This window comes from Strigops habroptila, chromosome 10 (genome assembly GCF_004027225.2).
Source record: "Strigops habroptila isolate Jane chromosome 10, bStrHab1.2.pri, whole genome shotgun sequence".
NCBI lineage: Eukaryota > Metazoa > Chordata > Aves > Psittaciformes > Psittacidae > Strigops > Strigops habroptila.
The window spans coordinates 34897014-34911895 of NC_046359.1; the positions used below are offsets into that span (position 1 = coordinate 34897014).

Here is a 14882-nt window from a genome sequence, read left to right on the forward strand (position 1 = left end):
CGATGCCAAATGTGTTTTGCATGTGGTTTTGCTTTTTTAGGTGAATGATTAATCTGGAGCATATGAGTATGTAAAGACTTACTGTTATTGTAGTAGGGAGCAGTTTCTTGCTATTAATTGCATATGGCTCCATTGGGCCTGATTGCATGTATGTTATTGCCAGAAGATGGTGGATGTTAAGATAATCTGCCTTCTGGTGCTTGAGAACATTGTGGACAGGGTTAGAACAGTTTGGTTCAACCAGGACAGACATTAAAACCCGGATGATGTCAGGTTTGGATCACTTATCAAATGGCAGAAGTTTTTGAAAACTGACACTGCCTTGGTGTTTTGGAGGTGTTTGCTCAGCTGTGTTTGGAAAGCAAAAAGAAAAGTGTTTTTTTCCTCATAGTTTAGACTGACTTGAACTTTGTGTTATTGTCAACTTAATTCCTTTACTGGCATTCCAGTGACACAGAACTACAAGAAATTGCCCTTGTGGTCTTGTGTCAGTCATTCTGTCTCTATATCAATTTCCCACGTGTCAGATGCAGATCAGGATATTACAGCAATGCTGTAAGGATAAATAATGCAAAGATTGAGGTGCTCAGCTATTTACCATCTTCAGGAGAGAAGAATATGGCCTTTTACAGGAGATTTCCTCTACTCTTTCTGATGTCCAGATGTTGAGTTATGAAGCAGTTGGAGCACTTTTTTTTTCCTGCGGAGCATAGTATGATTTAGTATATTGATTAATATTTGACTCAAGACTGCCCATTTAATGAACGAAACTACTTTCAACAAACAAGAATTGCTACATCTAGGAGACTGAAAACTAGCAATTTATGATTAAGAGTTTATTTCTAACATGATTTGCAGACTCAGTGGAATGCTTCTTTCATTTTTAAGTTGAAAATCACGAATACCAGTAGGTTTTAGCTATCTGTATATACTCAAGTTGCAAAGCGTAACTGTGATATGATACTAACGCAAAATAAAAGCACAGATTATTGCTTTGTGCATCTAATAGACAAAATTGAATTGTCTATTCAATTATATGAATAGACAGAATTCTATATGAAGTAGACAGAATTATGTAGAGAGGAATGGTGTTAAGCCTATGTCTGTAAGTGGAATATTAGGCAACTCCCTCTGTACTTATTCTCCAAATAGAAGTTTAAAATCGAAAACTGTTTTTAACTCTGCTTCATGGCTTTAATGACTCAAAATTGCTAATCTAGAGAGCAGGCATGTGTCACTGGACATAGGAGACACTGCCTGCAGTCCTATGGAGCAAGCTTTGCTCTGGCCAGTTACACTGCCTTGCTCTCTGGCTGGCTTTGTAACAGTGCTCCTTTTACAGAGTTTATAGTGCACCTTGGAGCTTTCAGATTAAGATGCACTATATATACGTGAGTTATTGGTATTACAAGGACTGGTTTTCCCTTGTTTCAGGTACGACCCTTGAATACAGAAGGATCACTAAACCTTTTAGGCCTGGAGACAGTTAGATTAATATATTTCAAAAACAAAATGGCAGGTAAGTAAAGAGAAGCCAATTTTTATCATGTGAATTTTTGTTTAGAAAGAGCATTTTTCTTTGGCCTGGATCTGTGTATTGTAGAAAGTGATCTCTCAAACATATGTTCATTTTGGAGAGAGCCAAAGCTTACAGATTCCACAGTGATTGCAATGATGTCTGCTAGGCAGCTACTCTGAACTCTTGTTTACCTTTTGAATATTCAGTGAAGACTGGAAATAGAAAATAGAATGACTAGATGCTCCCTTCAAATCTGGGCTCACCTACCAGAACACTTACCTAAAAATGCCTGTGTGATTGAAGACTTTAATAGTGATCTTGGCAGTACTAGGTTAAAATTGATACTATACTTAACCTAAACAAACCTTGCCCAAGGGTCAGAAAGTGATTTAGTATTATGTGTTCTTAACTTGTTATTAGGGCCACATATGATTATGTGCCAAAGTTTTAGCTTCAGAATTCTGTTTTTGTTATGAGTCTTCTTGACCTTTTTCCTTTTTACAGCCCATTTTATAAGCATACTCCTGAGTAATTTCCTTAATCTTTTGTTTAATCTCTTAGATGGAGAGGGGATGTGCTTTGTTTTAACAGTCAAAAGCTGTAATTCTTTTTAACAACTATTCTGAAAATAGTGGCAATAAAACTCCAGAAACACACAGTGCTCTTGGCAGTGTTTCAGTGTTTACTTAAATTGCTAGGAAATTTGTACAAAAGGAATGACTCTGGTAGAGAGGAGCAATACGGGCAAAGTACGTATAAAGAATTTTCAAGATTAATAAGGATTGGGCATTAAAAGTAGAGCAGAAGAGGGGAAAAAATGGAAAGCATAGGATCAGAAGTAAGGCTGGTGCTTTGCTCCTGTACACTTCTCACCAGCTTTCAGAAGAGGCTGCCAAACAGTAGAAGTATCCTCCAGATGTATCTCTCTAAGCCTGAAGTTTTGTTCCTGAAGCTACTTACCTGGTAGAACCCACACTACATGTAATCTCCAGTTGATCCTAATGAAAGAAAGGCTTTCAGCTCCATACAAAATCTGTTTTGGCAGTGAGCAGTATATGTTAGGTATGTTCAAGCTTATTAAGTGTAACTTTAGTCTCCGTATATATAAAACAAGACAGAGCAGTTGCAGCATTCATTCAAAGGAGCACTTCTATTGTGTGATCATCACTGCTATACACTTCATGTCTTTATTAAAGATGCCTTGGCCAGATGCACACATGTGGAAGAAATCTTCCCTTTTCCCACAGTTACACCAAAACACATGAGTGTTCAAACATTTCAGAAGGATTAGTCCCTTTGGAGCAGAGAATGAATGAAAAAGAATCTTGAGTTCCAGACGATTGGCAGAACAAGAGGCTGTTCTAGTGATTTTCAGTGAGAACTGCTAAAGAAAGTTTGAGATAGAGGATTGAGATCCTTTCCTGCCCACCTAAATGTTTTGTTTGAAAGAATTGATCAGTGGCAGTTTGAGAACACAGTTGTGGCAGCTTGTGGGAAGAAGGGTTAAGTCTGTTGCTGTAAAACAGAGTAGATAATGACCAAGAAAACCCAAAAACCAAGGAGCATTTGTTCAGGTTTAATGGGAAATGGGTGGTGTCCAACACTAGCAAGAGCAGAGGGAGAAAATGTCTTTGAATTCAAATTCCGTGAATTTGAATTGTCCCACTGGGTCATGGTTGGATGAAGCCAGGTTGGACAGAGCTTTGAACAACCCACTCAAGTGGAAGGTGTCCCTGCCTGTGGCAGTGGATTGGAACTAGATAATATTTAAGGTCCCTTCCAACCCAGACCATTGTATGATTCTATGATCATCATATTTATATTGATTTCAGAGGGTGATGAACTGGTAGTTCCTGAGACATCAGATAACAGCAGGAAGCAAATGGTCCGAAACATCAACAACAAGCGCCGCTATTCATTCAGAGTACCAGAGGAGGAGAGGATGCAGCAGAGGAGGTCGGTATTCAACATGTACTTGTGTTCTGTACATGCCTGTAGGCCCTGAAGAACGGTGACTGATGCCAATGTGGTACTTCATTTGTTGCTTCAGATGTTTCTGTCTCTTCACTACCGCGTTAATCCTCAATGTTTAATTTGTGTTAATACCAGTTTGGATGTGGATATGCACTGGATACATAAGAATTCATTAGCTCAAATTAATTATGTGAAGTAGCTGTGATTTGGAATGCATGTCTCCACATACTGTGTATAGGTACATAGGTGTGTACATAATACTGTATATATAAAGATCTGTAATAAACACTGTGCAAAAGGAGATGACATTGCTAACTATGCATATGGACTAATTACTTTCAGACTCTGGTTCTGCTTTTCTTTCTGAAGGCAATTCTACTCTCAGCAGTATTCCAAGGCATCTGCTTTTTCGATTTATAGATTTAACTACATAAACATTCTATAAATCTCAGAAAACTCACCTCTTCAGAGGACATAGGACTTCAGGATGTGTTTCTAATAGAAGTCTTAAACAGGTCACAAATACTTTCCTAAATGGCAATAAAAATAGGTCTGCACTGCTCACAGTGTTCACAGAAGATGTTACTGACCATTTACTGTCACTCATTAAAGATGACCTGCTACTGTGCTAAGCTACACTCCAAGAACTAAATATTTCAGTTTTCTAACTTCCAACGTCTTCCACCGATGGTTGGCTCCCAGCTTTCCTTTCTGTTTGGCTCTAAGAAAAGTAACAGCTGTGTACAGTGGAGATGAAATTCCAGTTCTTGTCTTTGCCTTTTCTGAGCTGATCGTGGTTTGGTGTTTTAAAATGTTATTTATTCTGAGTTCTGAAATGCATCCTTGCCATTTTGAAGAGCTTTTAATTCTGACCACAGACTGAGAAAGGTACTGCAGTATTACTTTAATTCTGTTTTCATATTTTGTACTTCATTTTCATCTCCACTTTGTAATACATCACAAACGAGTTCTGCTTTTACTCATCTTACAGAGCTTTGTATCAGCTCATAGCGGTTGTATATTCTCTGAATGTCAGTAACTACTGGGCATGGGCTGTTAGCCTGCAAACAGCATTCTTTTCTTCTGGCCCCTTGCCCTGTCCTCAAGTTGGAAGCTTGTCCATGCCAGTGCTGATAGCAAGGGTTTATCACTGTTAACATGGCTAAAGAGTTAATTTCCATTTAAAAGCAGCTGATAGTCAAAGCTGTACATGTTTTATAAATGTCCATCCTCACCTCGAACCAAATATCTAAACAAAGTATTTTCTCTTCCAGGGAGATGCTACGTGATCCAGAAATGAGAAATAAATTAATTTCTAACCCAACTAATTTTAACCACATAGCACATATGGGTCCAGGAGATGGTATCCAGATTCTCAAAGACCTTCCAATGGTAAGTACAAAAGCACATGTGAGAGTGACTACAACAGAGGCTGCAAATTAGTGAGAGAAAGACAAGTACCATTTAAAATACGTATTCAGAGTGTTGATGTGTTTCATATCAGGAACAGTCACTAGGGAAATAGTCACTAGGGGACATGGAGGAGTCACCTCACATGCCCTGCTGTATGTGAGGGGGACACTTAAGCATCGAGGAGAAGAGTGGCTGATGACTCCTGGGTTTGAAGGCAGGTTGGCCTTGCAGTGTTGATGGTAATTTTTATGATCCATATGAAGGGACAAAATTAAAGAGGGTTTGGGCCTGTGTTCATTGTGGGAATGGAAAGTGAAATTCCATTCTCTGTGAACTCTATTCAGTTCTGCTCTTCCCATCTTTAGCTCTAACTTGGCTTCTCTCTTTACAGCATCTTTTCCTCAGACAGTGGAACTGTAGCAAATGCCCAAATTTCTTTCTATGCCCAAGATGCTACTTTTCTTCTTTTTCTCCAAATTAACTAGCATCAGTGAAACAGAACTTCTTACATAAAAACTAACCTTTAAAGTTGAAAAATGGAAAAAGAAAACGTGATTGCACACACACACGTTGATTTCCACAAAATCTTATTTAGGAAATACTCATCTTGAAGTTACTGAAATTTTTGTTGAGCTAAAGACCAATTAATATTTCGTTCATAGGAGAGTATCATACGGCTTGCTTCAAGATACCTTGAGCATCTTGTTTGTGATTTCTGTATTGTTTTCTAAACTCATCCACGGTGACACAGATGGGATGCAGAAGATGCTGATTAGCACTGTAAGAAAGGTCATATGATACAATATCAAACAGATGATATGACCACCACAGTAAGATAAAGGCATTAGAACAGAAGGGCTATGTAAAATGATAATCACTGTTACCTGGAGTCTGTGCAGAAAGCAGTAAAGTTGATGCTGAAAGTGGGATTTTCAGATACTTAAAAGCCCAAAGGAAGCCGCAGTGAGACTGGAAAATAAAGCATGCTGCACAGTTGCACTAGTTTAAGGCCTTAGGAGCGTAACTTTTGGTATTCAGATACTCATTTTACCTTGCTTTTGCAGCAGGTAGTATTTTTATATTATACTTTACCATAAAGTCTGCATGTTGTGCATGAGCCCTTCTGGCACTGTGTTTTCCTTAGATGAGAATATGCAAGGAAAGGAAAGGATTTACTTTAAATCTTATACTACAGACACTCTGAGAAACCTCTCAATAACAAATATACGTGGTACAATTGAGCAAAAAGCAGTAGCGTGTGTGGGGATTTATAAATTAATAAATAAGGAAGGAGCCACTTCCAGAAAACACGGGACAAATCCAAGGCAAGTTGGCAGGTAGTGTTTTAACTTACCTGGATGTGAGTATACATATGTCTAAGGTTAAACGAAGAATGATAATATGCTTCAGGGCAGGATGCAGATCAGAACTTTTTTTATTATTATTATTATTTTCCATTTCTGCTGGGTTCTTTAAAACATTTCTGGCTTTTCTAAAGCAGAGAAAATTACCTGCTGCTGCTAAAGGTAGGGCAGAAGACATCCCATTTCACACCATCAGAGTTGAACATTCATGAGAATCAAAAGCTGCAAGAACTCTTAATCTAGCCCCAAGTCTGGCAAGTGTAGAATGAGGAATGGTTTTATCTATTGAAGGGGATTTTCTAGACTTACAAGGATTAATATTTCGTCAGCTATGTCGTCTCTAAAAGGCTTTTAGCTTTGCATTCTTATCATGGAAGCCTTGTATTAGTTCAAAGGTTGTATTTGAAGTTAGGACTGGTACTTTGCTTCTTACCAACCAATATGATGTTTTGACAGGAATTCATGAGTCACTTTCTGCACTTAAAACTGATGAGAAGATATTAGAAAATGTGTACAAGGTAGAATTGATTTCTGCACTTGTTCCACTGCTGCAGCTTCTTTTTAAAGTTACTATCAAAAACTCCTTTTTGCAAGTAGGTATCAATCTTAATGCTGGGAGATACCACTGTCTTTTGCAGATAAAGCAAAATTGACGTGTATTTTTCCAGCAGCTCCTTGCCATGTCATATTGTAATTGTATTTCCTAACTTACCAGGTACAGAATTGCATCAATCACAGGTCTTGAAATTGTGAATTTGAAAGTGTAATTTGGGATTAGGAAATAAGTTTTCTGTCAGGAGTTACTTTGGTCGAGGCTTCTTTTTCTTTTCCAGCAGCTTCCTGTAAGGTATTTGGCTGGACTAAGTTTTCATTTAGTCTGTTCCAATCTACCTACTTTGTTTCTCAGGCACAAAAACGGGAGAAAAGGAGTTGTGTGTGCGTATGGTTAAAACATCGAGTCTAATGTTTTATTTGAAAGATAAATTTAGAATTAAAAGACAGGATGTTTCCTGGAGAATCAGGTAAAGAACACTCATCCAACCCTGTGTACAGTTTATCTGGATGGCAGTCTCCTTACAAGGACTAGAATTATTTCACTAGATTCATACCTTGTTCCAAAAACGTGAATAGTTTTGTGTGTGTGTGTGCTTCTTAGCACGTGTGATGATTTTGCAGCTGGATCATGTTCTTTATATTTGTAAATGAATGAGTGTGTTTCAGAAGAAAAAGTGTTTCTTTCTAAAGAACTATAGGAAAGACTGCAACGTTTTGCTTTGCCAATGCCAGTTTCTGTTTATGGAAAATACATTATTTTTTGCATCTAAAGAGGGCTGCCACTAGAGGGAACAAGTAGCAAAGCTAATAGTTTCCTCAGACTCTCTTCATCCAGTTGTTTTAGATGAGGCAGCTTCTTCTTTTGTGAGATACTGGAATGTAGAAAGTATATGAAAGAATGGAGTGGGCCTTTTCATGTGCAGTTTTGCATTTGTTCATTTGAAATTGTTCCATTTCAAATTTGGCTGGATCTGCTGATACAAATCTGCTCATCCAGCATGAGCTTTCACTGAAGTCAGTGTAGTGCTATGTAGGCAGAAGGGTCCTTAGTAATAAATAGGTTTTAGTAGAGAATAGATATTTTAATCCCTGAGTTGGATGAGATTGTCAGAAACTAAATAGCCAGCTCAGCATTGCCTTCATCTAGCATCCAGGGATGAACTTTATAAAGCAATGACAATTTTTATATATATATATGTATTTATATTTATTTATTAATATATACATATTCACTTTATATATACAGTGTGAATCCAATCAGAACTCATCTCTGCAGTCCCACTAACCTGCCTCTGCTGCCTTTTTCGGGGGAAATGCCAAAAATTGAACAAAGCACAAATTAGAACTGGTTGTGATGGCCCTTGCATGGCTGGGCTGCGGTGTGGCAGTGGGCAGGAGGGGAAGTACACTTGTGCTGCCTGGTGCGTGCAGGGCCAGTGGGAGCTTTCTTGCTCCCTGCCCACTGCTATTCTTAATGATGGCTTTTAAAAGACACATTTTGAGGGTTTAAATTGCATTGTAAATGTACAGAGTGAAAATTGGAGAAACGGAATGCTGTAAACTCTTTCAGGCTATTTGGTATGTTGTATCAGATGCCTACATATGTGCAACATACCTGTCTGCATGTGATTGCCCTTGCTGATGCAGCCACACAAGAGGGAAAGATGCTTTCTCTGTGTTGTTTCCAAGGTCTTGGTGTGCAACAGGCACATGACATGAACAGTGAGATATGTTTATGGCAAAGTGCAGTCTGTTACCCAGTCCCATGTTATTCTTTCCATGAACAGACAGCCTTGACTTCAGCATAGCCCTGTATTTGGGCAGAAAGGAGCATGCCAAAGGCTCAGAGTGAGATCAGACTTAAGAAAGAAAAGGTTAGAGGCTGTCAGGCAATTGTAAAATTTGCATCCTTCTTTTCTTCATGGCGAGCAGTTACTCAGGGGTCTGGCTTTGACAAGCAAGTTTGTGGGTTACAACACAACAGAAACCAGTTCTTGTTTGCTATTGACAGAGCCATAATCAGTACGTATTGGTGTTTTATTGATGTGGATACTAGATCTGGGTCATTGTCTTGTGTTGTACAATTTGGAATCGTTCCTGTTAGTGTATCGCCAGACTTATTTATTTACATGTTTTTCTTCCCTAGCAGCCTGTCACCAATTAACTGGCCGTACAGTCTGGCCTCCCTTCTGCCCTCTTGTCCCTTGAAGCCACTTTATCGTGGATGCTCCTTTGTAGTGAAGATCTGAAATCTGGAACTGCACTTACTGCAGCACAGACCACCTCTCTGTGTACATCAGATGTACAGGATTGATTTTGCTTTCATATTCTGCATGCCTGAATATTTTACATACAAAAGCTAGTCTTGACTGCCATTCTATTTGAACATTATGCTTCAGTTTGACCTCATTATACATGAGCCATTTTACTTCCATTCTGGATGATGTGTGAAGCTTTGCTTGTTTCAAATGAGAAACTTTTAGAGTAAATACTTACCTATATTTGGTATTCTTTAAAGAAAGTGGGAACCCCAAGCATGCATTTAATGGTGGAGTCCATGGAGAAGGTGCCACGGAGGACCACTTTTAAAAGGCTGCCGTATCGTGGCTTTCTCACATTCATAAATGCTGGCTAACTATTTCCATGGTCTGCAGCTGGCCGACCCTCTGCTTTTAGCTTGTGATTTTAGACACTCCCGTTTCTCCCTTATTGGCTTATAGGAGCTTGGCTGGCTTTGCTGCCAGTTCTCTGTTGTGAGCAGATAACTCAGCAAAGGCTGCTTCCCTGGACCATTCCTGGAATGGTGGCTTCTTATACCGGTATTTAGATGCTGCTAAACTTACTAATAACTATTTAATGTATATTATGTCCTCTATGCCATAATGTGGTAATTGATGTTTTGGTTAACATGCAAAGCCTCATAATAAGTGTGTGTTAAAAAAAAGTTGGATTTTACCAGCTGAAATGAAGAAAACAGTAATAATCATGTTTGATAATATGTATTGGGATGTGACTTAATGTTCTTCCAGACTTTAATACGTTCCACATACAAAAAATAGTGCCTTAGGTTTAGCAGAGGAGTAAGCTGTATTTTTACCATATTTTATTTTTTTAAGTCCTAACATTTCTAGTGTTACTCAGAGCTGTTTGTTTTAAGGTGATGAAATCAGTTGGACAAGGGGAAATTAGAAGTTAGAAATGAGAAAAGGTGTTCTGATTTGCTGGTGGCCATTGAGCAAAGCACGCCCTTGCAGGCTGACCTGCTGAACACGTACAGATGGCACAGGGAGGGAGACCGAGCCTTGAAACGCTCTTCCATTAAATCTGGATTTAGATGACTTTAAATTACAAGAGCACTTGTGTCAGCCTGTTCTCTAGAGATGAATTAGAAGTTGTTTGTGTTTAATTTGCAGGATTATTTCTTCCCTCTCTTTCTTTATGTCACACTTTGGGAGCACGTTGCTCAGTTGACCTACCAAAACCATTTGAATTTCCCAGTACTTCCTTATCTGCTAAGGGCCTAGACTTTTGCAGCCCAGAGGTGGCAGTGCAAAGTCCCTTTGTCACTAAAGCGCTGTGAGGATTAAGTGAGCCTGCAGAAGGACGTAAGCCTTGTGTTGCCTATCTACAGCCAAGTAAACTGTCCCAGTTGTCTGACACTAACGACTGCACATTCCCACACAACCCGTGTCCCTATCCTGTGGAAAGACTGTTCCCTCCCCTTAGAAATATTCTGTGTTTGTTGTACGGGTGATACTTACTTTTAATGCATGAATAACAGAAGGAAATCTCTTACAATCTTTTAACTGTTGTGTATTCTCATCTTTTCTTCTCCCCACACCATCTCACCTGTGTTCACCTTCCTTTGTTTGTGTTATGTCTATTTTAGATTGTAAGCTCCTCAAGGCAGGGAACTGATGCTTCTCAACTGTCTGTAAAAGCACCTTTTACAACTGTGGTGCTCTTTGAAATATCGAATAATAATAAATACTAGAATCTATTCCCAATGAGTTAAAAGTTTTATTTGTTTTTAATGTTTTAGCCACAGCAAGGGCGACAGGCCCCTATGACACCAAGTAAGGAAGGTGCTCAGAGGACTGGGGGTGACAATGTAAGAACCTGTGTGCTGGCGGGCGAGCAGGGCTGCTGTCTGGCTGGCCTTCAGTGTTTGACTGCTCTTGTGGACTGCTGTTGCTGATGTTAACCTGTACAACCATCCTTCATTGCTTTCTCTCTCTGTTGTCTTTGATAGCAGCGTTCCCCTTATCAATTCCCTCATCATCACTCCCGTCTGATCTCCTCTCCGAGCAACTTTGAGCACATCTACCACATGACTGTTAATTCAGCCGAAAAATTCCTCTCTTACGATTCCATAAACCCTGCATTTTCCCCGCCTCCACGCTCTGTCCTCGGTACTCCAGACTTTATGACTCGGAGGGTATGAACGGCTGAGTCAGGTGTTCACTTTACTAACACTGTGTGGTTTTCCTTTGCCTGGCTATTAACATGGGAGAAAACCCCTTGTAAGTGGTTTCCTTTACCCCTCAACTTTCTTCTGACCCAGATGATTTATTTTCTGGTATCAGCTCTGGTCTCTCCACAGCTCTGACATGCCAGGAACCAGATAACACTTCATGGCTTTAGAAAAAAGAAGTGTGTAACAACTGGGCTGAACCTTTTGCTATGAGAACAGCATTTTCAATCGCCAGAAAGGACGTGGGAATTTGGAATGATAAGTCCTGTGTTCCACAGTGTTCATCCTCCAGCAGTCAGTAGCAGGATGCTGTGGATCAGGTTGCATTAGGAGAAAGTTTTGGATCTGTCTGTGTTGGACCAAACTTTCAAACGGCTTGTTTATGAGGAAATCATGTGGAATGCAAGAATTCTTACACAGCTCTGCACATTGGGATTGGGAGAGACAGACACAGGTTGTGCCTCAGACAGTTCCTAGGTTAAAGTAAATAAGTGAAATTAGAACATGTACAAGCAAGGTCACAAATAAAAGATGATGGAAACTTGCTGATGTAGATCCTCTTGATCCTGGTAGTTTTAAGCAGGGGCTGCGGTAGGATGCTGTTCTGTGAATATCCTTCTAGTTGGAATGTGAACTGGGGGGATGGAAGTGGTCTTTTTTTTTTTTCATGTATTGTGCATGGGGGTTGTTAGGTCCTGCAGAGGTACAAGCCATGCTAAAACAGGCACACAAGTACATGCTGTGCATTGTGTACTGTGCTGTGGCCTGCTTGGGGCTGATAAATCAGGACTAATCTGTGAGGTAGATGGACATGATGGTTGCTCAGGGTTTGTCTGGGTCTGAGCCATGTCTGTTGCTGTAATGGAAACACGGCTGTTAGTTTCTGTGGCCTTTGGACGTGCATGGCAAACCTTCACTGCCAGGCTGCTTTGAGTGCCTTTTAGTTGCCGTTCTAGATCCCTATCACCAGGGAGGGTTTTGGATACATACCTGCATACAACACTGAAGAGAATTTTAAAACGCAGGAGAAAAATCAACTACTTTCATATGGCTCCAAAACAAATCTGCACAGCTTTGACTGGTCACGGGCATGGTCGTGTCTCACTGTTGTGAAGTCCCAGTTAGAACTATTGATATTCAAAAGGGAAGTTGCAGCGTTTGGCGATGAGGGGTCTGAATCTGTCCTGGCTGTTCTGGTAGGAGAAGAGATGCAAATACACAAGAGGAATGAGTTGAAACGCAAAAAACATTCTTTTTAAGCTGAGCTGAAATTTGTTTCTGTGTTAGAGGGTCATTATAAAGGCTCCCTGAAGCTGTAGTTCAGTTCTGGTTTTAACGGGTTTTTTAATGCAACTGTACGATTTTCTGTGCTTGATATGCAGTGATGTATCACTGGACTGTGACCCACCCTCTGCCTTCCCTTGCTCATGTGAGTAGTCTCCCTGGGATCAGTACGGAGTGACCCTGGTGTTTCAGACAATAATGATTCATTTTTGCCTCAGGAGCATCCTTCATCCTAATGTTGCAGCCTAATAGCATCAGTTAGAGAAAAAGAAGTAAAGTGGGCAACCTGGAGTGTAGACATCTTGTATCTGTTAGTTCCTTAGAGCATTAGAGGTCTAGTCTTGTGTGAAGAAAAGCGTTCGTCTCCTTTGTGGCTTGAGGGTAGCGATGCTGTAAGCTGTATGGAAAGCAAGGCTGTGAATTTTGGTTTCGTGTCTGTCCATCCTCCCTTTTGTGTTTGGAGATGTTGGGGTAAGAAGGGTAGCACTCCCTCTGAGGGGACCGTGGTCCCACATTCAGGTGGGATATTGGAACCAAAATGGAATTCATAGGGGAATTGGAAAATGACTTGTTAAAGTAGGCTTTTAGATTCTGTTGTATTATATCATGGAAGAATTAAAAGCTCAGGTTTATAATGTCATGAACAGAACACTACTTCAAAACAAAAAACCCCAAACAACAACAAGCAGCACGATGGACAGAGAAACAGGCCAATGATTTTCTGCAGGTGGTGTAACTGTTCAGTTAGACCCTGTTCGTGTGTTCTGGCCCCACTGCCTGAGGAGGCGGTGTGGGAGCAGTGAGTGTGGGTGCTGGAGCTGGGGCTCAGCACCACTGCCGAGCTGTGAGCAGCGATTGCACGTGCACACCCCACAGCTCCACCACAGCTCCGTTCTCGGACTGGGAATGGGATGCACTGAACTTGAGCTGGGCCTTCCACCCTATTTCACAGTGACTAACTTTGCTCAGCAGGCAGCTTCACTGCTGCTGATCGTCTTTTTACTTCTTTTACCTTTGTCCATTTGGTTCAGCAGTGGGGCTGAATTTCCCTGCTAGGATTTGAATTGTTGCTCTACATGAGGGGTTTTTGTCTCTGTCTTTAAGTAAAGCAAGCTCAGGTCTCTTTCTTTCCCTGTTTCTTTTTAACTTGCTGCATTTTGCTGCTTCATAACTACCGCTAATAACCGCCATTTATTTTGATTTGAATCCCCTTCCTGCATCATGTGCATCTATCAACTCCAGGGAGTTTGGTCCAAAATGCCAGGCTCGCTGGCATGTGCTTATTTCATTTCTAGACCAAAGAACAATGAAAGATTTGCTTTGTGGAGAAACTTTCTATGAGGAATTACATGGACTTTGCAAACTGAGGACATGAAAAATAATCATCATTAGAATACACTGTTAGAGTAAATGAGTCAAGGGGGAGAAAGTAAGCAAGAGTCAGCAGTATAATGCCACAAATGATTTAAGAGACTGAACCTTTTAGTATAAATCCTCATTGAGAATAGGGCAGCAATGGATGAGGGGAGAATCGAACAGGGCTGTTCATTGGTAGGTCTCTGATTCTCTTTTGTTGGTTTGAGAGAGAGCTGGGAGCAGGAGAAGAGAGTTTAATTCTTGTTTGTTGCATGTTAAAAATCAGCCCTTCTAGCCCACTGGGAGAAGGAGAAGCAAAGGGTTGACTGTGAGTGCAAAGGGTTCTGTTACAGCAGCGACTCTAAGGATCAGTGTAAGACTGGATTTGACAGCAGGTTGGTAACAACTATCTGATGAATCTGAACTGTATAAAATCTGTTCATTACAGTATAAAATCAGTTCATTCTCTATTTAATTATCCATTTTAAAATACAGCTAGAGAAATGGGCAGTAGCTGTGGGACTCTGAGAATACCCTTGTGGAGAGATAGACTATTTGTTGTGGTCTGAAATTTCCATAACATCCTAGCTTAAAAAGCCATTGTAATTCCAACAGTTGTTTTATGTGTGGTTACTTTATCTCAGAGTGAGCATGGGGAAATAATTACATAGAAGTAGGAAGAAATTAACAGTTGGGAGGGAGTGTGAAGTGGAAATAAAGTAATGCTCAAAGCTACCTGCAGTTCTTTTGACATTCTGCATCTGTAAAGGTTCCCTAAACCTAATTCTAGTTACTGCTAATGACTTAATAGCACAAATCATGTTAGGAGCAGGATGAAGTCTCATATTTAGCCAGAGATTAAATGATAAGCATGGGCATTAGAAAGTGCCTCTGGGCTAAGGAGCCAGCTCATATACAGAGAGATGGGCTGAATAAGCTGAGA

At 40.2% G+C, this 14882-nt stretch overlaps 1 protein-coding gene across 6 annotated transcripts in view; it reads left to right on the plus strand.

Annotated features, from left to right (window-relative positions):
- The window catches only part of CDC42BPA (CDC42 binding protein kinase alpha), a 180192-nt gene that overhangs the window by 157239 nt on the left and 8071 nt on the right, over positions 1 to 14882 (plus strand). For 5 of the 6 annotated variants that reach the window (XM_030500157.2, XM_030500154.1, XM_030500155.1 and 2 more), the window contains 3 exons: positions 1435 to 1519; positions 3352 to 3475; positions 4768 to 4885. In XM_030500157.2, coding sequence (XP_030356017.1) covers positions 1435 to 1519; positions 3352 to 3475; positions 4768 to 4885 — 327 coding nt within the window. Of the gene's footprint in view, positions 1 to 1434; positions 1520 to 3351; positions 3476 to 4767; positions 4886 to 11077; positions 11264 to 14882 lie in introns of all 6 variants that reach the window. The other variant, XM_030500159.1, reaches the window with a different exon arrangement.